This window comes from Pelophylax lessonae (genome assembly GCF_965119305.1).
Source record: "Pelophylax lessonae genome assembly, chromosome: 2".
Taxonomy (NCBI): Eukaryota; Metazoa; Chordata; class Amphibia; order Anura; family Ranidae; genus Pelophylax; species Pelophylax lessonae.
Window position 1 is genome coordinate 240,046,001 of NC_138769.1, and position 25,891 is coordinate 240,071,891.

Sequence of the window (25,891 nt, forward strand, 5' to 3'; positions counted from 1 at the left end):
GTGACCAGTATGAGAGAGTGAGAGCGATATCACCAAATTGAACACACCTGCTCCCCATTCACACCTGAGACCTTGTAACACTAACGAGTCACATGACACCGGGGAGGGAAAATGGCTAATTGGGCCCAATTTGGACATTTTGACTTAGGGGTGTACTCACTTTTGTTGCCTGTGGTTTAGACATTAATGGCTGTGTGTTGAGTTATTTTGAGGGGACAGCAAATTTACACAAGCTGTACACTCACTACTTTACATTGTAGCAAAGTGGCATTTCTTCAGTGTTATCACATGAAAAGATATTATACAATATTTACAAAAATGTAAAGGGTGTACTCACTTTTGTGAGATACTGTATTTATAATCAGAGAGTTTTAGAGAATTGGCAATTAGGCCATCATAAGTTTGTTCCTTAAGGTAAAGCCAAGTGGAAGAGGGAACTGTACATGTACTGCTATGTTGAGGTGTAGCCTTACACTTATGTGTTGGGGTGTAGCCTTACACTTATGATGCCAAAAGATCACCAGGTCAGCTGCTCATGAGCCAACAATTGAGCTCCACTGTGGAACATGCAGCATTTTGTGGTATTCAGGTGCAATGCCATTACAGAAAATACAGTATTTAGTGGTTTTGTCTGTTATTAAATTTATTGTGGTAAAACCAAGCTTTTTTTTTTTTTTTTTGAACAGCAAAGCAAGCAGCACCCATTCTGCTGTCTCTGCGAATTATTTGTCATGTATTAAATGAATTATTTTAGTTAAAACAAATAAATCATTTTACAGTAAATATGTAGTTAAATTGTAAAACAAGAATTATGTATATAACAGTTTACGAACAAATGCAATAAAACTGATCTGAAATCATTAGCGTTTTAACTTCCGTATAGGGGTGAGATTAGGTAAAAATATAAATAGCCAGATGGATATGGCTGCTATGTTGTGTAATCATTAATAGTCAAACAGGTATTTGCAGATTTAGCCACATGAAAAAAAAAAATCTTTCATGTTTGATATACCGTATGCTGTATCATATATTGTTTGGATCAACTGTAGACAGATATGGGTTTCAACTAGTATCACATCTATCATTTTAAAAATACACAAGAAATTGAGTTAACAGTAAGTAAAAGCAAATGCCAAATAACAATAAAAGCATATGTTAGGTCTGGTTGCATTTGATGTGAATAACCTTCATAAAATATAAAAATCTATCAAAAATAAGTCAGGAGACATTTGTATGCAATCACTGATAAGCAGTAAAGATATGAATGCATCTATATACATTTATTAATGTTATCATGGTGCATTAAAAGTCTATCTGCAAGTTTTAATTTAAAGCTTTAGGCCTCATGTACACTGCAGCTGATAAACGGACGTTTAGGAGCAGTTGGGCGTTTTTTTCAGCAGCCCCTAAACTCTCCTCTGTTATCTTATGTGTACACATACACTTAGACGTTTATAGTAGTTTAGAGGCAGTTGAGTTTTTTGAAAGCAGATAAATTGCGTTCAGGACTGTAGTTTATCAGCATTTCAATTGCCAAATGCTTGTAACTACTTGTAAACTCTATTAAAAACTATAACCAAAATGTATGCGCGTTTTCGTTTATAAGCTTTTTTTTAAAAAAAAAGAGGAACATGTGAAATATGGGAAAAACACAATTTTCACCACATGCCATTGCCTGCAGGGGGGGGGAGAGACAGAGAGAGACAGGTGGAGAGAGAGACAGACAGGGAGAGAGAGATAGGAGACCGAGAGATAGACTCAGAGACAGACAAACAGACAGAGACTGATAGACTGAGAGAGACAGACAGACAGAGTGAGGCAGAGAGAGAGACAGAGAGAGTGAGAGAGAGACAGAGAGAGGCAGGGAGAGAGAGGCACAGACAGAGAGAGAGAGACAGAGTGAAAGAGAGAGAGAGGCAGAGAGAGCGAGAGAGGCAGAGAGAGCGAGAGAGACAGAGAGAGAGAGAGGGGGAGGCAGAGACAGAGGGGGAGGCAGAGACAGAGGCAGAGACAGAGGGGGAGGCGGAGACAGAGGGGGAGGCAGAGACAGAGGGGGAGGCAGAGACAGAGGCAGAGACAGAGGGGGAGGCAGAGACAGAGGGGGAGGCAGAGAGAGAGACAGAGGGGGAGGCAGAGGCAGAGACAGAGCGAGAGAGACAGAGAGGCAGAGACAGACAGAGAGGCAGAGACAGGGAGAGAGACAAAGAAAGAGAGAGAGGCAGAGACAGACAGAGAGGCAGAGACAGACAGACAAATAGAGAGAATCCACACACAGCACACTGCTTTCTCTTCTCTCACAGAATGTCTGAAATAGTTTATACTACTTATTTTTCGTGCATTGTGGGCAATTGGGAGGGTCTCCTGTGGTTTAAAAAAATACTTGTAACCTCAAATGCTCATAGCTGCTGCTAAACTTGCATAAACTAGGTGTGTAAAAGCTGTAAAATTGACGTTTTTCACTGTCAGTTATCAGCTGTCAGTTTCCAGCATTCAAAAGTGTTTTTCAACTGCCCTGTGTACATGAGGCCTTAGTTAATAATGTTAAAAGTGAATGAATATTTCTAAAATGATGCATTTAACTGTATAAATAAAAAAATGGATAAATCAAAAAAGGACACTTTTTAATATTGCATATTTCCTTTTTTTAAACCAGGGCTTATAAAACAATTGAAGAAGATGATATGAAGTTTCCTCTTGTTTATGGAGAAGGCAAAAAGGTTTGGAGACTTAAATGTTAGCAATCTCTTCCTTTTTTATTTTTCACTTTTAATGAAAATTGTAGGAAACCTCTTCTTCCTGTTAGTCATGCTCAGAATTCACAGACCTCTGCTATTTTGTTGGTTAGGGTGCACTTGTCTGTGCTTTTGCCTCATTAGCCTACTTTATATACACTTAAAAAGTCTACATCTTCTGTTCACCCTAAGCAGCTAAAGTGGATCTTACAGCAGAAGCTCTGGAGGGATTTGGTATCCACCTCTGCATGACTACCAGGATGAACTGGCATTTAGATTTTCAGTGAAGAGTGTAGTAAAATATGTACCTATTCATGTTGCCCTGGTTTCTGTGTATAATGAGTAAAACCTTCCTAATATTGTAAGACGCTTGGTCTCTCATTTAATCTAAAGCTGGACAAAGATTGGTAGAATTTTGAACCAAAATTCTTATGAAAAGGTTCTAAGAAAGTTCATTCGTTTTTCTAATCATTAGTAGGTCAAATTGACTTTTGTTTTCGACTGCATTGATTACAAATTTTGAAGGAGCAGAGTGGAAATTTTTTCTCGAACTAACGAGAATGTGGTCTGCATTGGGTAAAGTCCATTAATTCCAAAATCAGATGTTAAAAGCAAACAAAATCTTTTTGTGTAGAAAATCCCACAATAGATGAGATAATATAGCGCTTGCTAATGTATGCAGGAGACCTCTGAAGACGTCACTACGCTCTGACGAAACGCGCGTCAGGTGGAACGCACGCCGTCATACCCGGAAGTCAGCCTGGAACGCAAGCCGCTCTCCACGCTACAAACATCCATTACAGGGTCTTGCACAGCGTTTTTGTATCTTTTAACCGGCTTTGTCAGCACTTTTATCTAATAAACGTTTTAATGGTACTGCACTATCCGGAGCCTGTCCTCTTTTTGTTCCCTGAATTTACATCGGGAGAAACCGTGAGGAACCCGCTTACCCTACCTGGGGGTTTTTGGTCGAGAGGAATAGGAGCCCAGCAGCTGCCATTATTCTGACCTGGAGGGTCACCTAAGCGTTATTGGTCTCTTTGCCGTATGGTAACTGAGACCCATCATATCTGGTGAGTTTACACCTTACCTCTATTATCTGCATGATTGGATATCCTGGCTCATTGGAGGATACGGCACCAAGCACCAGCACTTTTCCTATATATTTTTGCACTTTTATGGAATATCAACCACTGAGTCACCTATGAACTATTTTTAATGTCACTCAGCACTTTATTATCACTGTGAATTGTTGGACTTGACCTCGGCACATTAATTATATGTACTTTATTATCCTTTAAGATATTTATGTTTTAGGGGCACAGCTCATTTTAAAGTTTTAGAGATTTTTTAGTCTGAATATATTGTATGTTCCCGTCCTTTAGTCTCCTGCATACATTAGCAAGCGCTATATTATCTCATCTATTGTGGGATTTTCTACACGTTCACTTCGCACTTTATAGCAGCTGCTCATCCATTACATATATTCATTATATGTAATAGCCCCTTTACCCACTTGACTAGGCACTCCTAGGCGCGAGGAATATATTCCACTGAATATATATATTTGAAACAAAATCTTTTGAACCACAAACAAATGGTCTGATAATTTTAATACTAATTTTCAAAATAATTTTAATTCCAAATTCTATTCATCCATTTTATCCATCTATCCATAGATCACTTTTTTTTTTTTTTTTATTAGCCAGCGGGCTGATGGAAGAAAAAGAACAGATTCCTCCATTCACACAAGCTAGGTAGATAGAGGAATCCACTCCGCTCTGGTATTCTGACAACTGGGACTACTCCGCTGTTAGAATACACTGATCAATGACTGCATCTGATCTGATCTGATCGAGACATTTTTTTAACAACTCTGTTCAACAGAAGCCAATTGTAAGACTGACTTCTGTCGAGTGAGAATGGCCACATATGGATCAAAATACAGCCTGTCCCTGCTGAACCAGCCAAATTTCCATCCATCCATTTGGCCAGCTTAAGTGATCACTGTCAAGGAGTGAACCAACTTGTTCATTATTAGTAGTGATCTTATTCTGTGGAATAGCACAAAGGTTAGCAATTAGTCATATTCAGTGAACCGAAAAACCACCCTAAAACACAAAAAAGTATAACATAGAAAGCAAAATAGTATTAAAAACAATTTTTTCATATATTCAAGGATCTGCAGGCAAACATTGGCGTGATTCAGATGATTTATAACACTAGCAGAACTTAAGAACTTAACTTAAGAAAAGAGTGAACGCTTTTCCAAAAATACATAGAACACATAAAACAACATGGCACTTCATGTTTTAAGAATAGCAAAGCAGAAGTAAGCTTGATACTGCACTAGTCTCTAAAATTTTCTATTTCATCATCCCAGACTAATTTATTATTTGCATTGTTTCTAGTACTATAAAAATCTATTGTTTTGTCCCCTCAAGAATCAAGCATCACAGTTTAAATTTATTGTAAAACCTACCATTAAATCAAAAACGATTAACTTTGAGAACAACACATTTTCTGTCTGGTTTGTATTTGTTGCTTCTTTTAAAAGAATTGAATACCCTAAAGTGGTTCTAAAGGCTGAATCAGGTTTTTTACATTCATGCATTCTATGCATAAAGGTAAAAAACCTTCAGTGTGCAGCTTCCCCCTCAGCCCCCCCTGAAATATACCTAAGACCGATCTCCATCCAGCGTTGTGCACGAGAGCAGCGTCTCTCCCAGGTCTCTTCCTCCTTATTGGTCGAGATGAAACAGCAGGAGCCATTGGCTCATGCTGCTATTAATCACAGCCAGTGAGGAGGGAGCGGGGGGGGGGGGGCAGCAGGGCTGAGCCTCGCTCTCTGTTTCTTATGGACACACAGAGTGCAGCTTGGGAGTGAGCAGGCACGAGGGTCCCCATAGCAAGCTATTTGCTATGGAGGCATTCGGCAAGGGAGAGGGGCCAGGATCGTCTGAGCTGAGAAGAGGAGGATTGGGGCGGCTCTGTGCAAAACCATTGCACAGAGCAGGTAAGTAGAACATGTTTTTTTTTTTTTTTTAAATACTTAACAAACACTTTTAAGTAAATTGCAGGCGAAAATTCCCTATGCATTTCAGGCCTTTCTTTTTTGAAAGCAGACCTATATTTACCAGAAATTCATAGGAAAAGAAAAAAAGCTGGCTGAGTCTAGGTCCACTTTAAGTTTCAGATTTTTTTTTCCCAGGGATATGTCTATTTCTTTGTCTATTTTGCCTAAACATCTTATACTTTTATTTCTTTACACAGATCGGAATTGATTTCGATAGTAGATTTTTTTTATTTTCTAGTCTTTAATTAGGAAAAATTATAGAAAAAAATGAAGAAAACATTTTTTTTTTCCTGTACGTTTGTAACATTGTAACATTTTCCATAATTTTTGCAGCCCCAAAATATTTACAACAAAATATAAATAAGGAAGCCTCAGTGTCGGTTCACACTATGGCGATCCGACTTCAGGGGCGACTAGTGAAGTCGCTGTGCACCGCGACTTCGGCGCGACTTGCACGGACTTCACATAATGGAAGTCAATGCAAGTCGCTCCGACTTCTGTCAAAAGTAGTACAGGAACTACTTTCTAAGTCGGAGCGTCTTGAGTCGCTCCTATTAGAACGGTTCCCATAGCACTGAATGGACCGCGACTTGTCAGGCTGACAAGTCGCCTGACAAGTCGCGGTAGTGTGAACCGGGACTTATGACCAAGCGGATATCAAATAATTGTGATACCTAGAGAAAGTTTACCTTTAGTTTTGGAGATATTTTTTTCTCACTTAGGCTCCATGTACACGGGACGTTATAAATGGCTGTTTAGGAGCAGTTGGGCGTTTTTTTTAGAAGCCCCTGAACCCATCTACATTTTATCTTATCTGTCCATGTACACAGGGTCGTTTACAGTCATTTGCAGGCAGTTGAGTTCAGGGACGTTTTTTGGAACGCAATTATTTGCGTTCGAACGTGTGTTTCCCGGCGTTTCAAATGCAGAAACGCGGCTGAACATGACCAAACGTGACCGAACGTGATGAACATACGTTCAGCCACGTTATACGTTTTTTCTGCCTCTATTCAAAATCAATGGTTCCCTATGGGAGCCTATTGATTTGAATGGAAGTCGCACAGCAAGTAGGATCAGGATGATCCGACTTGCGGCGCGACTTGCGCTGTGAGAATCTTAAGTGGGAACTCCACGCCAAAAATGGGAAAAAAACGGCATGGGGTCCCCCCCAGGTTCCAAACCAGGCCCTTCGGGTCCGGCATGGAATTTGAGGGTAGCCCCATGCCAAAAAAACTGCGTGGGGTCCCCCCCAAAATCCATACCAGACCCTTATCCGAGCATGCAGCCCAGTAGGGCAGGAAGGGGGAGGGGACGAGCGAGCGGCCCCACCCCCCCTGGACCATACCAGGCCACATGCCCTCAACATGGGGGGGTGTTGGTGCTTTGGGGCAGGGGGAGCTCTGCACCCCCCACCTCAAAGCACTTTGCCCCCATGTTGATGAGGACAAGGGCCTCTTCCCCACAACCCTGGCCGGTGGTTGTGGGGGTCTGCGGGCAGGGGGCTCATCGGAATCTGGAAGCCCCCTTTAACAAGGGGGCCCCCCAGATCCCGGACCCCCTCCCTATGTGAATGGGTATGGGGTACACTGTACCCCTACCCATTCACCCCATAAAAGGCAGTGTGTGTAAATAACGACAGGAGACGTTTTGGAAAGTTTATTAAAAATCTTCATCTGGTCTTCTCCGCTCCGGTCTTCTCCTCTCTTCTGGTCTTCTGCTCTTTTGCTGTCCGCTCTTCTGCTGTCCAATCTTCTGCTCTTTTGCCTCCTCTGGTCTTCTTCTTCCTCCGGTCCTCCTCCGACGATGTCTCCGGTGATTATGCCGGTCTCCGGTCTCTGCAGCTTGTTATATAGCCATTGTGGGCGTGGCCTCCCGGTGACGTCAGCGGGAGGCCCCGCCCCATTATGTCACAGATGACGTCATCTGTGACATAAGGGGGTGGGGTCTCCTGCTGACGTCACCGGGAGGCCACGCCCACAATGGCTATATAACAAGCTGCAGAGACCGGAGACCGGCATAATCACCGGAGACATCGTCGGAGGAGGACCGGAGGAAGAAGAAGAAGACCAGAGGAGGTAAAAGAGCAGAAGATTGGACAGCAAAAGAGCAGAAGACCAGAAGAGAGGAGAAGACCAGAAGAGAGGAGAAGACCGGAGCGGAGAAGACCAGATGAAGATTTTTAATAAACTTTCCAAAACGTCTCCTGTCGTTATTTACACACACTGCCTTTTATGGGGTGAATGGGTAGGGGTACAGTGTACCCCATACCCATTCACATAGGGAGGGGGTCCGGGATCTGAGGGGCCCCCTTGTTAAAGGGGGCTTCCAGATTCCGATGAGCCCCCTGCCCGCAGACCCCCACAACCACCGGCCAGGGTTGTGGAGAAGAGGCCCTTGTCCTCATCAACATGTGGGAAAGGTGCTTTGAGGTGAGGGGTGCAGAGCTCCCCCTGCCCCAAAGCACCAACACCCCCCATGTTGAGGGCATGTGGCCTGGTATGGTCCAGGGGGGGTGGGGCCGCTTGCTCGTCCCCTCCCCCTTCCTGCCCTACCGGGCTGCATGCTCGGATAAGGGTCTGGTATGGATTTTGGGGGGGACCCCACGCAGTTTTTTTGGCGTGGGGCTACCCTCAAATTCCATGCCGGACCTAAGGGCCTGGTTTGGAACCTGGGGGGGACCCCCACGCCGTTTTTTTCCCATTTTTGGCGTGGAGTTCCCCCTTAAGATTCTCACAGCGCAAGTCGCGCCGCAAGTCTGATCATCCTGATCCGACTTGCGGTGCGACTTCCATTCAAATCAATAGGCTCCCATAGAGAACCATTGATTTTGAATGGAGGCAGAAAAAAACGCTGCTAAAAGCAACGTGGCCAAACGTGCAATAACGCCAATGGAAAAAGCTACTGAAAGCACATTTGACAGCTGCTTTTTCCCGGCGTCAGAACTGGCTCTGCAGCACGTTTTTTCTAACGTCCCGTGTACATGGAGCCTTAAGTGTTACATTGCATTGCAGGCAGGAAATAATACAGTGCCTTGCGAAAGTATTCGGCCCCCCTTGAACTTTCCAACCTTTTGCCACATTTCAGGCTTCAAACATAAAAATATAAAACTGTAATTTTTTGTGAAGAATCAACAACAAGTGGAACACAATCATGAAGTGGAACAAAATTTATTGGATATTTCAAACTTGTTAACAAATAAAAAACTGAAAAATTGGGCGTGCAAAATTATTCAGCCCCTTTACTTTCAGTGCAGCAAACTCTCTCCAGAAGTTCAGTGTGGATCTCTGAATGATCCAATGTTGACCTAAATGACTAACGATGATAAATAAAATCCACCTGTGTCAAGTCTCCGTATAAATGCACCTGCACTGTGATAGTCTCAAAGGTCCGTTTAAAGCGCAAAGAGCATCATGAAGAACAAGGAACACACCAGGCAGGTCCGAGATACTGTTGTGGAGAAGTTTAAAGCCGGACTTGGATACAAAAAGATTTCCCAAGCTTTAAACATCCCAAGGAGCACTGTGCAAGCGATAATATTGAAATGGAAGGAGTATAAGACCACTGCAAATCTACAAAGACCTGGCCGTCCCTCTAAACTTTTAGCTCATACAAGGAGAAGACTGATCAGAGATGCAGCCAAGAGGTCCATGATCACTCTGGATGAACTGCAGAGATCTACAGCTGAGGTGGGAGACTCTGTCCATAGGACAACAATCATACGGCACAAATCTGGCCTTTATGGAAGAGTGGCAAGAAGAAAGCCATTTCTTAAAGATATCCATAAAAAGTGCAGTTTAAAGGTTGCCACAAGCCACCTGGGAGACACACCAAACATGTGGAAGAAGGTGCTCTGGTCAGATGAAACCAATATCGAACTTTTTGGCAACAATGCAAAACGTTAGGTTTGGCGTAAAAGCAACACAGCTCATCACCCTAAACACACCATCCCCACTGTCAAACATGGTGGTGGCAGCATCATGGTTTGGGCCTGCTTTTCTTCAGCAGGGACAGGGAAGATGGTTAAAATTGATGGGAAGATGGATGGAGCCAAATACAGGACCATTCTGGAAGAAAACTTGATGGAGTCTGCAATAGACCTGAGACTGGGACAGAGATTTGTCTTCCAACAAGACAATGATCCAAAACATAAAGCAAAATCTACAATGGAATGGTGCACAAATAAACATATCCAGATGTTAGAATGGCCAAGTCAAAGTCCAGACCTGAATCCAATCGAGAATCTGTGGAAAGAACTGAAAACTTCTGTTCACAAACGCTCTCCATCCAACCTCACTGAGCTCGAGCTGTTTTGCAAGGAGGAATGGGCAAAAATTTCAGTCTCTCGATGTGCAAAACTGATAGAGACCAATTTTTCCATTTTTTATTTGTTAAAAAAGTTTGAAATATCCAATAAATTTCGTTCCACTTCATGATTGTGTCCCACTTGTTGTTGATTCTTCACAAAAAATTACAGTTTTATATCTTTATGTTTGAAGCCTGAAATGTGGCAAAAGGTCGCAAAGTTCAAGGGGGCCGAATACTTTCACAAGGCACTGTAACTGCGTAAATCAGTTGGGTATCATATAAGGTAAGATTTTATCCAGGTGATTGTATAACATAGTTGCAGTTTGGAATTGCCCAAATTCTAAACAACAATGTGAACACTTTTTTGGGTGTCTGCATGTGTTGGGACTCAAGGATTAATGGTCTATGTGTATCTTTGCAGCAAAAGATCACTTGATATTGATCTGCATGTTTGTGTTCTTAGTCACCAAGAGATCATTATTGCAACCCTATAATACTGCAGAGAGGACAATGTATGACTGGTCCAGCTCTGCCCTGTCTAAGCATGGCTGCAGGATCTCCTTCGCTTTAAAGAGGAAGTAAACCCTCCTCTGACACTTGTACCTATGATAAGGCTTACCTATAGGTACTGTAAATATCTCCTAAACATGTACCGTTTAGGAGATATTTACCTTACATGCAGCCAGTGACGTCACTGGCGCATGCGCTCTGAAGGAACGGCCGCTCGTGCCGTTCCTTCAGAGCCCCGTGCCGTGACCGTCGGCTCCCGCGCGCGGGAGTGACGTCACCGCGGCTCCGGCCAATCAGATGGCCGGATGCCGTGATCCCGGAATACGGGCGACTGGACATGTCGCCCGTCAAAGAGATAAGCGAGCGGGACGGCGGGGGCTCGTTCTAAGGTAAGTATTTGATAATGAGCTAGTATGCGATGCATACTAGCTCATTATGTCTCTCTCTTTCAGGATGGAAAGGAAAAAAAAAATGTTTTTTTCGGTTTACAACCTCTTTAAGGCCTTATGCACACTGAACATTATCAAAACATTACCAAAACTTCAGCTTTTTTGCAATAGCAATTCTGAGCCTTTTTCAGCTGTAGCATGTTTTAGTCATTTTTTAGCAAAACTATATTTCTCTAGCGCTCATTGACAGACGTAGTCCTCGGTGATACACCACCTTCGGGTTATGTTGCCTCCACAGGAGCAGGACTAGACAGGAAATTAAAAAGCTCTGGCCACACCCTAGGGGCAGTCCCAGAGGGTATATCCTCTCTCTCACTGCCTCAGCAAATCAGTTATTTTCTGTCTAGTTAGGAGTAAGGACCTAGATACCTTGCTGGGATCTTAGGTCCTGGCAAGAATTTTTTTTCTTAAAGGATTTTTTTAGACAGCTTTTTTTCTCCAGTGTTCCTGTGAGATCTTCAAGCAACAAGGGGTTGAGCAGAAGCTAGCCTTGAGCACCATCAAGGGTCAAGTTTCAGCATTAGCAATCTTCTTTCAGAAACCTTTAGCTACCAAATCCTTGGTGCGGAATTTCATCCAGGGGGTGCGGCACCTGGCTCCTCCAGTCCGCGCGCCCTTACCGCCCTGGGATCTTAATTTGGTTTTGTCGGTTCTACAGAAACCTCCCTTTGAAAACATCAGGGAGATTCCCTTGCTTACTTTATCCCAGAAGGTGGTCTTCTTGGTGGCTATTACTTCTGCTCGCAGGGTGTCAGAACTGGCTGCATTATCATGCCAGTCCCCATACCTAGTGATTCATAGGGATAAGGTAGTACTTCATCCTAAGCCATCTTTTCTTCCTAAGGTGGTTTCAGATTTTCATCTGAATGAAGATATTGTACTACCTTCCTTGTGTCCTCAGCCCAAGCATCATCGGGAACATGCGTTGCATTCCTTAGATGTGGTTCGGGCAATCAGGGTATACCTGAAAGCTACGGAATCATTCCGTAAGACGGATTCACTTTTTTGTGATCACGGATGGCCCCAGAAAGGGTTTGCCTGCATCTGCCGCGACCATTGCCAAATGGATTAGACTAACGGTGGTACAGGCTTATTCTATTAAGGGTCAGAGTCCTCCGTTCCCTGTTAGGGCGCACTCCACTCGAGCGCTCGGTACTTCCTGGGCCTTTCGCCATCAGGCGTCAGTGGTCCAGGTATGTAAGGCGGCCACTTGGTCGTCGGTACATACCTTTACAAAATTCTATAAAATTGATGTGACGGCATTGGCGGATGCCTCATTTGGCCGCAAGGTTTTGCAGGCCGCAATTTGAGGAGACCGGTGGTCTACCTCGAGGGTTTTTTTCTGTTTAAAAAAAAAAAAAAAAGAAAAAGTTTTTCTCTCTTTTGTTGAGTCTCATCATTAAGGATGAGCATTGTAAACTTCTAGTTGGCACCGGTTGGGCCTTCTAGATTGGGATTTGATTTCATTTTCCCACCCCTCAGTTGTGATACTGCTCTGGGACGTCCCGAAGGTGGTGTATCACCGAGGACTACGTCTGTCAATGAGCGCTAGAGAAAAATGGATTTTTGTAAAATCTTACCGTAAAATCCTTTTCTCTTAGCTCATTGACAGACGTAGTCCCCGCCCCTCTGTTTTTTTGAGTTGGGTTGGGTTAAAATCTCTAAAGACTGCTTTTTCACATAACTGATTTGCTGAGGCAGTGAGAGAGAGGATATACCCTCTGGGACTGCCCCTAGGGTGTGGCCAGAGCTTTTTAATTTCCTGTCTAGTCCTGCTCCTGTGGAGGCAACATAACCCGAAGGTGGTGTATCACCGAGGACTACGTCTGTCAATGAGCTAAGAGAAAAGGATTTTACGGTAAGATTTTACAAAAATCCATTTTTCCACAAGAGCTTATGGCTCATAAGCCTTGAGAAACGCTGGATAGCCACGTTTTTTGGCATTTTTAAGCATTTATCACAGATAGAGCGGTTTTACAGCTGAAAAACCCCTCTTAAAACCCACTAGTTCTGGGTTTTTTTTTCCAGCCAGAAAACGCCCCTGCCAAAAACTGCTGATAACAGCCTACTGTATGTGTGCATGGACACATAGGATAACATGCTGGGGAGTTTATTGGCTGCAGAAAAAAACGTTTGTCACCAAAAACAGCAGCTGTAAAAACATCCAGTGTGCATGAGACCTAAAGTGTATGTCAGAGGAAAAAAAAAAACATATTTAGTTTATCTTGGCAATACGTGCACATTTCCAATGTGTTATCCCTTTAACCACTTCCCGCCTGCCCTATAGGCGATTGACAGCAGGAAAGTGGTTGCATTATCCTTACTGGACGTCATATGACGGCGGCAGGGGCACGCAGAGCGGCGATCACTCTGACATACCGCATCTCCGATCTCGGTAAAGAGCCTACTGACATAGGCTCTTTACCATGTGACCAGCTGTGTCCAATCACAGCTGGTCACATAGTAAATAGGAAGTGTTGTTGATCGGCTTTCCTTAATTCGTGCCTGACCGGCACGAGTAGAGGAGAGCCGATCTGCGGCTCTCCTGACAGGGGGGGGTCTGCACTGGTAATAAGATCATTGATTACCAGTGCAGACCCTCGGGGGGGGGGGTGCCACTAGAGCCACCAGGGATGCCCACCCATGACCCCAGGGATGCCCACCATGGCCACCAGGGATGGCCATCTGTGCTCAGGGAGCCCGGCAGTGAACTCCCCATCAGTGCTGCCCACCACTGCCCTCCCCATCAGTGCTGCCCACCAGTGCCCATCATTGCCATCTATCAGTGCCGCCCACCATTGCCCATTATTGCCCACCAGTGCCATCTATCAGTGCCAACTATCTGTGCCCATCAGTGCCACCTATCATTTCCCATCAATGCCGCCTATCAGTGCCCAGCAGTGCCGCCTATCAGTGCCCATCAATGCTGCATATCAGTGCTACCTATCAGTGCTGCATATTAGTGCCACCCCATCAGTGCCTCCTCATCAGTGCCTGTCAGTGCAGCCTCATCAGTGCTCATCAGTGCAGGAAAAAACCTATCTATTTACAAAATTGTATAACATAAACAAAAAAACTTTTTTTTTTTTTTTTCAAACTTTTTGGTCTTTTTTTTATTTGTTTTGCAAAAAAGAAAAAACCTTGCAGTGATCAAATACCACCAAAATAAAGCTCTATTTGTGGGGAAAAAATGACATAAATTTGGTTTAGGTACAGTGTTGCATGACCACGCAATTATCATTCAAAATGCAACAGCGCTAAAAGTTGAACATTGGCCTGTGCAGGAAGGGGGTGAAAGTGCCCTGTATTGAAGTGGTTAAAGGCTCTGAAAATACAGAAAAACTCCCGGTAATCTGCTAGAAATGCACTGAACGGTATCAACCCTGCCTAGATGTCTTTTTTTAACTACTAAATCCCTCCCTATGTTATAATTGCCACAACTTCGAGACTAATTGTAATGTAGTAAAAAAAAATTGGGAATACTAATTACACATGAGCGTGAAAGGTATTTTTTGCACGTATTAAACCAATCTAATAAGACACTTTCAATGGTGGATTTAGCAGGATAACCAGCAAATAAGAGAAGTTCATTGCTAGGGTTTACATACACTTTAAACACAACACAGAAGCATTGTTTTTTGCTACAGTATATTCGCATTGAACACTCTGTAGCAGGATTGCAAGCCCAGGAGCTAAATAATTCTACTGGTCTTAGTTCTGGATGGTTCCTGCAATAACGCCCTGTGACGGTACTCACTGGGAGTGAAAGACAGATACTTAATGGTTTGGATAACTTCAAGCGGGAGAGTAATATTTATCAACAATATCTCTAAAGGAAATATGAAGATTTAATCCCACTTTACACTGTGAGACCTATAGCCTGTTGCCATGAAGTCTGTGACTCCTAAATAATCAAGGCTCTCTCTAATGTCTGTCTATTGAGGTGGGATGTGGAATGTGTTAAGTCTGTCTGTTCCATTGTTATATGTTAATGACCTCACATTGTTTCTGTCCAGATGGTTAGATAATTAGTTCAGGTTAATTATATTTCTGCATACAATTTCATCTGCATATGATAATGTAATCAGGCCACCCCCTGACCTGTGTGTGGTAATCTGATCAGGAGGGGGAGGTCCATGCTGTATATAAATTCTGTGTAACTGTTCAATAAATGGAGATTCCAGTACAATCTAAGTTTTTGGCTAGCTTTGTATGAAGGCGGCTGGGAAAATCTGGTATCTATGTTCACGACTGGGAGGAACCTGTGTACTGACGGAAGTCCACAAGTACAGTGTGGGTCGCGGTTCCGTTACATGCTCTATAGCAACTGAGAATAGGCACCATTTTAAAGTATCCTAGGAAAAAATAGATGTAATTTTAACCAGTTCCGGACCGCCCACCGCACATATACTGCAGCAGGGAGGCCTGGCTGCGCAAAATCACGTACATGTACATGATTTTGTGCAGGTAATGTAGGGGGCATGTGCGCGCCGCCGGAGTACCACTTCCACTATGACTGGACACAGCAGGAGCCATCGCAGCTGCTGGCAGACCGCTGTTCTGTCAGGGAGTAAAAGAGAGATCTTTTGTTTCAGCTAAACTGAAACACAGATCTCTCTTTTCTTCTGTGCATCCAGTCCCCCCATAGTTAGAAAGCACTCTCTAGGAGCACACTTAACCCCTTTATTGCCCCTGGTGGTAACCCCTTGATCCTTCCCTGTCAGTGTCATTTATACAGTAACAGTGCATTTTTTTTTAGCATTGATCACTGTATTGGTGTCACTGGTCCCCAAAATGTGTCACTTGGTGTCAGATTTGTCCGCTGCAATGTCGCACTTCCACTAAAAACTGCTGATTGCCACCATTACTAGTAAAAACAATAAAAAAAAAGAAAAAGTCCATAAATGTATCCCATAGTTTGTAGACGCTATAACTTTTTCATAAACCAATCAATATACACTTATTAGGATTTTGTTTTACCAAAAATATGTAGCAGAATACATATTGGCCTAAAATGATGAAAAAATTTGATTTTTTTTTACATTTTTTTTATTTTTACATTTTTTTATTAGGTATATTTTGTAGCAGAAAGTAAAAAATCTTTCCTGACAGACTCCATGGCAGCTTACGTGTGGGTTAGTCCCGCCTCCTCCTACCTCATAGGACCCTACTCCCATAAATTTTTACTCCGTGCCAGAGGCCGTGTTCCTTTTTTGTCCTCCTCCTGAAAGGATTATAGTCAAATCTTACCTCATGAAGATTCCCGATTCAGGCCTGGCGGTCTGCACGTTGGATCGAGTGGTGTCCCCTTCATGTCCAGCACGCCCTAGCTATTAGCGGGGTAGGACACGGGCGTGGAGTCAGTTGCCGGAAGAGCTTACAAACCTGGCCAATGGCAGGCAAAGCGACATTTGGCCAATCGTCCCAGCTATTAGCGGGAGGCCCATTAATACGCCCCATCATGTGTGCAGCCGTGGTGTCCGTATGGTCCAGGGCCTGGTCGTGGAAGTGTTGATGTATCCTGCTTTACATTCTATGGCAGCAGTTTGTTTTTGTATATTCTCCTGTTGTTTGTTACTTATCTCTCCCTGGGTTCTAGTTTGGCTGTGGGATGCATGGCGTTCCATTCCACGTCCTTCCCCTCCACTCCACTGCTTCCTGGTGTCTTCCGGGCTCGATCTGAATCGAGGCTTGGTTCACACAGGTGGGGGGGCGGTGCCTTCCAGGCTCGATCTGAATCGAGGCTTGGTTTGCACAGGTGGGGGGGATGGGGGCGGTGACATCATTCCAGTAGCAAATTCAAATAGCTGTTAGTTTCAGCTATCTGTGGGTTTGTTCAGCAATGTTTCCAGCGGCTTCCCCGTGCTCTGCAGGAATCTTTAAAGGTGAGAGATGGCTGTGATTATGCTGAATAGGCTTCCTGCCTGCTTTCTGCATGTCACTCATTCATAATCTCTTGCAGTTTCCTAAAGTGATATGGATGTCTCACCGCCCCCTGGTGGACAGCCCTTACATTACAGGTAAGATTGGTTTTATTCCTCTCCCTGTAATGTTTGGGGGGGTTTTTTTCTGCTGTTCTGTTGAGTCTTTATTTTCTTTCCTAAAGCCCTTCTAGGTCTGAAAGACGTCACTCAGCCCGTGAAGATAAAGATCCTCCCAGGTCGCAAACGCGGCATTCATCATCAATCATCATCGGTCGTCCTCTAGGCGACATGGTGAAGAGTCTGGAGCTACTTCAGGACACCACCACTCTGACAAAAGATCCTGATGGAAAGTCGCTCTGTGAGCCCTGTTTTGCACATGCTGCAAACAAAAGGGAAGACAGCAACCAGCAGATGGAGTCGCTGGTCAGGCGAATAGTTATGGAGTCCTTAAAAACCTCGGATCCTGCTCGTGCTGGAACTTCCTCCCCCAGGATGGCGAGTACTCCGGCTGGTTAAAATATTCATATCCCTGGGCCTTCCCAGCACAGTCACTCCTCATCTGACTACTCTGAGGGTGAGCTTGAAGCAGACGACCCTGGTGCGGGTTTTGACTTTGCCATGGTTCCCTCCTTGGTCAAAGCTGTGAAGGAAGCCCTGAAGTGGGATGAGCCGGTAGAGTCACCCTCTAAACAGAAGAGGTATTTTAAGCACCTCTAGAAGGAACGCCCTTTCTTTCCCCTGTTAGGGGAGGTCGGCGAAATTCTTACAGACGAATGGGGCTGCACAGAGAGAAAAAACTCTCTACTCTCCAAAGTGAACAAAATGTACCCGTTTAAAACGGAAGAGGTTAAACACCTGGAATCTGCACCTCTGGTGGATGCAGCACTGATGAGTCTGGTGCGTCATGTCACCCTTCCGCTTGAAGACACAGTGACCTTTAAGGATGGCCTTGAGAGACGCATTGATTCAGACCTCAAGCGCATCTATGTGTCAGCAGGAATGGCATGCAAGCCAGCATTGGCTCTCGCAGCCCTGTCTAAAGCAATGGAGGTGTGGACAGACAGTGTGGACACAACACTCAGAAGCGTGTCGGAAGAAGTCGCAAGAAATTCGCCAATACATGAGCTGAGGCTGGCGGCTGTTTTTTTGGGGGAGGCCTCCCTAGACATGGTCCGCCTTGCGGCACGGGTAATGCTTTCATCGGTTACTGCAAAACGGGCTCTTTGGTTACGTCCTTGGTTGGCCGATCCTGCGTCAAAACAGGCCTGGTGCCGAATTCCATTTGAGGGGTCCTTCCTATTCAGCAAAAAGTTAGAAAGCGCCGTTTCCCATGCCACAGGTGGTAAGTCGCGGTTCCTTTCCCAGGATAGGCGCTTGCTGGACCAGAAGAGGTCTCAGCCCAGGCAAGGGGCTGATTGATCAAGGGATGCTCGCCTATATAAGCCTGGCCGTCAATTCCGAAAGAACTGGAGAAGACCGCAGCCTTCAGGACAGAAAGCACCCAGAGGAGGGTCTTCTGGTGGTCGGGAGGCCACGAAGTCTTTTTGACGTTGTGCCTGCCCAGGCGGAGCAAGTCGGGGCTCGGCTACTATGCTTCCAACACGTCTGGGCAACCTCGATAAACGACTTCTGGGTCGTCAAGACAGTATCAACAGGCCATTCCTGGAAATTCTGCAGTCCGTCCAGACTGAGGTTCATTCCAACCTCATTGCCACAGTCAGAAGAGAAAAGACAAGGCCTTCTGTCTTACGTAGATCTGTTGGTGGCTCAAGGCGCAGTGGTTCCAGTTCCAACCAACGAGAAGTTCCAGGGTCTATACTCCCCTCTCTTCTTGGTTCAGAAAAAGAGCGGTGCTTGGAGACCGGTCATAGACCTCACGCACCTGAACTCTTTTATCAAGAAGGAAAAATTCAAGATGGAGACGCTATTCACCATCCGTCAAGCAATACAACCGGCAGACTGGCTTGTGTCAATCGACCTCAAGGATGCCTATTTCCATGTGCCAGTGGCAGCAGATTACCAGAAGTTCCTACGATTCGCAGTAGATCAGAATCATCTACAGTTTGTCTGTCTCCCGTTTGGGCTTACTACATCGCCGCGGGTATTCTTAAAGGTCTTACTAGCAGTGGTGGCTTTGATCAGGACCAAAGGCGTCCGTCTACACCATTATCTGGACGACCTGCTCCTGCTGTCACAAGACCGAGAACAACTTCTGGTACACAGGTCTCAGGTAATAGCCACTCTTCGCGAGTTTGGCTGGTTACTGAACATGGAGAAGAGCCATCTGGAGCCTACCCAGTCGTTAATATTTCTGGGAGCTCAGTTCGACACAAGTCGAGGCACAATTTCTTTGCCCCTCGAGAAGATCCCGGTAGTCAGGGACAGGGTACGCCTAGCTATGACGGCCACTCACCTTCGAGCATCTCAGTGTCTAAGATTGGTTGGGACCATGGTAGCCACGACTCCAATGGTGAAGTGGGCACAGTGGAATATGCGGCCTTTCCAAGTGGGGTTTCTCCATCAGTGGCGTCCAGGAGATCAAAATCACCTCATTCGCATAACATCATCAATGCGGGAGAGCCTTCCATGGTGGCTGCAGAGCAAAAATCTCCTCAATTGCCATTCCATCATGCCCATCTCTTGGATCACAGTTACCACGGATGCCAGCAACACCGGATGGGGTGCCCTCTGTCAGACAGAGATAGCCCAGGGCAGCTGGGATTTCCAAGCTCACAGGGTAGTGTCAAATACTCTAGAATTGCGAGCCGCGTTCTGCGCTCTGAAAGCATTCCGTCACCTAATAGAAGGGACTTCTGTGATCCTGAGGATGGACAATACGACCGCGGTCTCCTATGTGAAGCGACAAGGAGGCACTCCCTGTTGAAGGAGGTAGATCCAATTTTATATTGGGCCCAGAAACACCTGGTCAACCTCACTGCAGTGTTTCTTCCAGGGGTACAGAATGTTCAAGCGGACTTCCTCTCAAGAGTCCGCTTGGACAACAACGAATGGAGCCTTCACAACGATGTCTTCCAGTGGCTCACTTCTCTGGAATTTCACCCAGAAGTGGATCTATTTGCATCTCCATGCAATCACAAGCTTCCGAAGTATTATGTGAGGTTCAGTTGTCCCCAAGCCTTTGGGACGGATGCTCTGACAGACCATTGGAGATTCCACAGGGCATATGCCTTTCCCCCAGTTCCTGTCATTCTCCGGTTCCTGGCGAGACTCAGGATGGAAGATGTGGAAGTGCTAACAATAGCCCCATACTGGCCGAACAGGCCATGGTTTCCACTGCTGATGCTCCTCAGTTTTCGGGATCCAGTTCCTCTACCCATCAGGCCGGACCTTCTGTCCCAGGGAGCAACTCTGCACCCATGCGCGGCTCATCTGCACCTGAAGGCATGGTTTTTGAGAGGGAAAGGCTGGAGGCGTTAGGTTGCCCGAGTGGGGCAATTTCTACTCTCTTAAGTGCCAGAAGAGCGGGCACTAACAAGGTCTACGGAAGGATCTGGTCCAAGTTCATGGATTTTGTTACCAAGAAAGGGGGGTCATGCAATGACCTGAATATCCAGCATATTCTTGGTTTCCTGCAGTCGGGACTGGACCTACCATTATCCGTTAGCTCACTACGTGTGCAAGTTTCTGCTATTTCGGCCTTCACAGGAACTTCTTGGGCGTCTCATCCCCTTGTCCGTCAATTCTTTCGGGGAGCTTCCAGACTCAGGCCACAGAGGAAGCCAAGGTTCCTTAAATGGGATCTTCCACTCGTCTTGAACTTCCTTTCTGACGTCATAAGAAGTCACATAGAGCAACTCTCCATTAAAGATCTGTCTCTGATATTGGCCTTCTTGGTTGCCGTCACCTCGGCTAAAAGAGTCTCCGAGATTAGTTCTCTGGGTTGCAAAGAACCATTCCTGACCTTCTTCCCAGATTGTGTGGTTCTTATCCCCATGTTGGGATCACACCCCAAGGTGGTCTCTGTTTTCCACGAGAACCAGGAGATTGTCCTTCCAACATTCAAATCGTCAGATGATCCGAATACACATCCATTAGATGTGGGTGCAATTCTGAGACTGTACCTGGATGCAACAGCTTCCTTCAGGCGTTCAGATTATCTATTTGTTCTCCTCCATGGAAAGAACAAGGGCTTGCGGGCCTCTTCAAGATCCATAGCGGCATGGATTGTTCAGACCATCCAATGGGCATATAAGGCTAAGGGCTTGGCTCCTCCAGAAGCGGTGACCGCGCATTCGACAAGAGGGGCTTCTTGTCATGTGGCCCCTGAAGTAATATGCAAGGCGGCATCATGGTCTTCCATTAACACTTTCATGACTCATTATTGTATTGAGCCAGCTTCATTGTCATCTGTTAACTTTGGTTTGCAAGTACTGTCTGTTGATGGTGCAAATTAAATTTCTTTTGGCCAGCAGTTTCCCACCCTTGTGTGTTTGGCTAGTTATTTCCCACACGTAAGCTGCCATGGAGTCTGTCAGGAAAACGGAAAATTGTTATCAAATACTTACCGTAATTTTCCTTTCCTGATGGACTCCATGGCAGCTGGAGTCCCCTCCCATCTGCTGGAGTAGGCTATTTATGGAACACGGCCTCTGGCACGGAGTAAAAATTTATGGGAGTAGGGGTCCTATGAGGTAGGAGGAGGCGGGACTAACCCACACGTAAGCTGCCATGGAGTCCATCAGGAAAGGAAAATTACGGTAAGTATTTGATAACAATTTTCCGTTTTTTTTTTTTTTTTTTTTAAATTGTGGTTCTTTTTTTTTTTTTTTTTGTTTATAGCGCAAAAAAAAACGCACAGGTAATCAAATACCACCAAAAGAAAACTTTTTTTTGTGGGGGTGAAAAAGATATCAATTTCATTTGGGTACAGTGTTGCACAACTGCGCAATTGTCAGTTAAAACAACGCAACAAAAAATGGTCTGGCCAGGAAGGGGGTAAAACCTTCTGGAGCTGAAGTGGTGAAACCAGCTTCTAGGCCTAAGTGGTTAATCTTACATCCTGGAGAACACAAATAGAAAATGCCTTTAAATAATCTAAAATATAACACTTCCACACAGTAACTATAGCCGCTTTTTCATTGCTTTGCTCATTAAGGCCCCTTTCACACTTATGCGACCTAAAAGTCGCACGATTTTACCGCAATTTAGACTGGACTTGAAGTAATGCCTATGTCTATGGACCTCAAAACGCATTAAAATTGGCCCAAAGTAGTGCAAGGGCAAAGTCATACAGATATGAACAGTGCTCATTGGAAATCATGGAGTACAACTTGTTATGCGACTTTGCAGTCCCAAATCACAGGACAAGTCGCACAAGTGTAAAAGGGGCCTAACACTTCTGCAGAAATAAAGAAGGATGAAAATTAAGAAATTTTACCCTGATAAAATGCACTTTATGGACACAGAAGGAAGATGGTTGAAAAAATGCATGTGAAATTATAAGCTGTTCATCTTCATATCTAAAGGTCATTTTTTTCCAGGCTAGGGTTATGGCCACCATTGGAGTAACACGTGGATTTGGAGATCATGACCTTAAAGTATATAACTCAAATATCTACATCAAGCCATTCTTATCTTCTGTGCCTGGAGTAAGTATACTATTCTTACCTTGTACAACATATGTGTTTCATACACGGTTATTCACGGAGTCTTGCCCAGGGTTTATACTGCACATAGAGTTCACTGGACTCCAGGGGGAAAGTGCTAAAAATACCTAATTCATGTAAATTGCTAAAGCTAATTAAACCTGTTTTTAAGCATTGAAGAGGCACCAGAATGACTTTCACTGACATTTTGTATCCTTTGATAATTTGTCCACTGTTTATTAAAAATTATTATCATTAAAGAAAATATTAAAAAGAAAACAGCTTTGTCATGTCAAGAAGCATAAACTGTACTTTTAACTGTTCATAGTACTGTTATCTGGTATGTCTGAAAAAAATGCACTGTACTTCTAAAGAATGCTGGGAACAACCTGTGGGAATTAGTGTAGGTGTTACTGATGGTCTTTAGACATTGGGGTGTAGATGTCCATCTGTTCAGGAGTACACACATAAAATACAATTTTGATTCGGGGTGTCCTTTTGGAATTTTGGATGAGTATCAGTCAACCCTTGGACTCTAAGTGATCTAGGCAGGTCTCAGTTTCTGGCATGGTAAGAGTGGTTTTAACCACTTTACCACCGGAGGATTTTGCTGTCTTACGTCCAGGCCACTTTTTGCGATTCGGCACTGTGCGACTTTAACTGACAATTGCACGGTCGTGCGGCGCCGTACCCAAACAAAATTTACGTCCTTTTTTCCCACAAACAGAGCTTTCTTTTGGTGGTATTTGATCACCTGTGCGATTTTTACTTTTTGCTCTATAAACAAAAAAAAAAAAGCGTAAATTTTGAAAAAATAACAATATAAAAAATTTTATATGAAATTCCCCCCCAAAAAATGTAAAAATCAAAATTTTTTTACATTTTTGGCCAATTTGTTTTCTGCTACCTATGTTTGGTAAAAAAAATTACAATAAGCGTATTTTGATTGGTTTGCGCAAACGTTATTGCGTTTACTAACTAAGGGAAAGATTTCTGTCATTTTTGGTGGGTTTTTTTTTAACGAGTAATGGCGGCGATCTGCGATTTTTTTTTTTTTTTGCGGGACTCCGACATTGCGGCGGACAGATCGGACCCTTGACTGACACTTTTGGGGGTACCAGTGACATTTCTATAGTAATCAGTGCTATAAATATGCACTGTTACTGTAAAAATGACACTGGCAGGGAAGGGGTTAATTTTATTGGAGAGGGAGGGGGTTAATATATCCCTGGTGCTTACTAACGTGTGTGGGGGGAGGTGACTATGTGACACAAGGACAGATCGCATGTTCAGCTATGCTGAACCCTGAAATCTGTCACTGTTTGTCACTGAGGAGATCCGCCCGCTCTGTTTACACAAGCTGGCGGATCTCCAAACTCGATTCCCCGACGATCGGGGAAGAGCAGCGGCTGAATGAATACAGCGGGAGCGAGCCTCCGGCGGCACGCGAGCGCCGCCCATAAGGGGAGGAGTCCAGCAACGTAGTACTACCGCAGTAGAGGCACAGTGAACAGTCGTCAAGCGGTTAATTTCAGGAGAGTGCACATAGGTGTTTGTAGCTCAGGGAAAGGAGCCATTAGTTCCTACTGGGGTTAACTCCCCAGTTCAGGAGAATTCAAGCGAGTATAAACAATAACTCGCCCTAGCTCCACCGCACTGTGGGAAGATAAAGAGCTAAGTGTCGGTGCTCAGGCTGAACGTCCAAACCAAATGTTATATGTGCCGGCTGAATTCAAGTGAGTGGCTGTCATTTTCTCTGGAAGGAAAGAGGGTAGGGTTGACCATTATTGCCATGGTGGGCAGGTTTGTGTTCTACCCAGATGGATTTGTGAGTGTCTGTGTGTTAGTTCCTGGTGAAAAAAGATAATGGTCAGTTGAGGGGAGAAGTTCCACTGTTTCTAGGAGAAAGAGTGGTTTCCAGTCCGAGGCAATGTGAATGTTATTCTGTTGAGGCTGTAGGGTTGGGTTCAGATTATTTTTCAGGTGGGAGCAAAAGTGGTCACCAGCCAATGGGGACATGGTCAAGAACCTTTCATTTGCATATGGGATACCTATAATGATGGGTGTCCGATAGCAGTGGAGTGTTGAGCCATGAGTTCCTAGATCACAAGGGGGCTAGGGTGGTTCTTATTTGTAGACATTATGCAGTCTGTAGCAATCAGTTCCTGGGTTGTAAAACGCTAGTCATTAGTCCAGGAAGATGAAGAGAGATGGCAGTTTGTTGCTGGGGACTAAAACTTGTCGTGGGTATAAGGTAGAGGTACTGGCAAGTCTTGAAATTCTTATTTGTCATGGTTTAAAAGGGCAAACAGACTCAAACAATGGTAGCTAATTAGTCAATAGGTTTAAATTACATTAGGGTGTGAGAAACAGCTGTTGACACTGTACTGTACCATGTTTGCACGTATCGTTGTACATATTACTCTTCTTTCACAACCGCAGATAAACCGGTTTTTCAGCTCTCTCTTGCAGTTCACATAACATGTCCTTAGCATATGGATCTATTCAACCCTATTTCTCGGGGACAGCCCCCATTTTTAAAAGTGTGTCCCTGGGAGGCAAGCATCCGTAGCCTTATCTCTGTCCTCTGGCATTGTCTCCCGGTGGTGCACTGTAACCACTGCTCGGTCAAATGCAAGCCTATTCTTTAGATACATTTTCCTATGTAAAAACATGGAATGAAATAATATTTCTTCTACTTACACAGGAAAGTGATAATATATTTACTTACACACACATAACTGGCTTCTGCCCATAGCATCGAGGCCAGTGGTGGCGAACCTTGGCACCCCAGATGTTTTGGAACTTCATTTCCCATGATACTCGTACACTCTGCAGTGTAGTTGAGCATCATGGGAAATGTAGTTCCAAAACATCTGGGGTGCCAAGGTTCGCCACCACTGATCTAGGCAATGGTGACATCACATCGAAAGATCCTGGGTAGGCCAAAATCTTAAGAGGACATGATCCTATACTGTGTTGGAGCACCATTTCACAAGATTTGGGATCCCCAGCCAGATCCTCAAATATGATGGGATTTATACAGAGGCCAGTAGCAATGTCACCTAGGCTGGATGCTGCAGATTTCACCCCACCTGGTGCACACTGATATTGTGGTCACATGAGCACTGAATAAATATTTATAATATATAAAAATCGAACTATATTTTAGGTATTTAGGCTATGTTTTTAACAATAAATAATTGTAATTGCCTGCATTACACCCGACTCTTTATAAACTTCAGGCCTTATACTATATATACAAATCCAAATAGCTTTTTCTTTTACT

General features: G+C 44.4%; 1 protein-coding gene across 1 annotated transcript in view; it reads left to right on the plus strand.

Annotated features, from left to right (window-relative positions):
- Positions 1 to 25,891, plus strand: part of PPM1J (protein phosphatase, Mg2+/Mn2+ dependent 1J) — a 128,832-nt gene that overhangs the window by 97,092 nt on the left and 5,849 nt on the right. The window contains exons 7-8 of the mRNA XM_082248428.1: positions 2,654 to 2,717; positions 22,498 to 22,605. Of these exons, the coding sequence (XP_082104554.1) occupies positions 2,654 to 2,717; positions 22,498 to 22,605 (172 nt within the window). The remainder of the gene's footprint in view (positions 1 to 2,653; positions 2,718 to 22,497; positions 22,606 to 25,891) is intronic.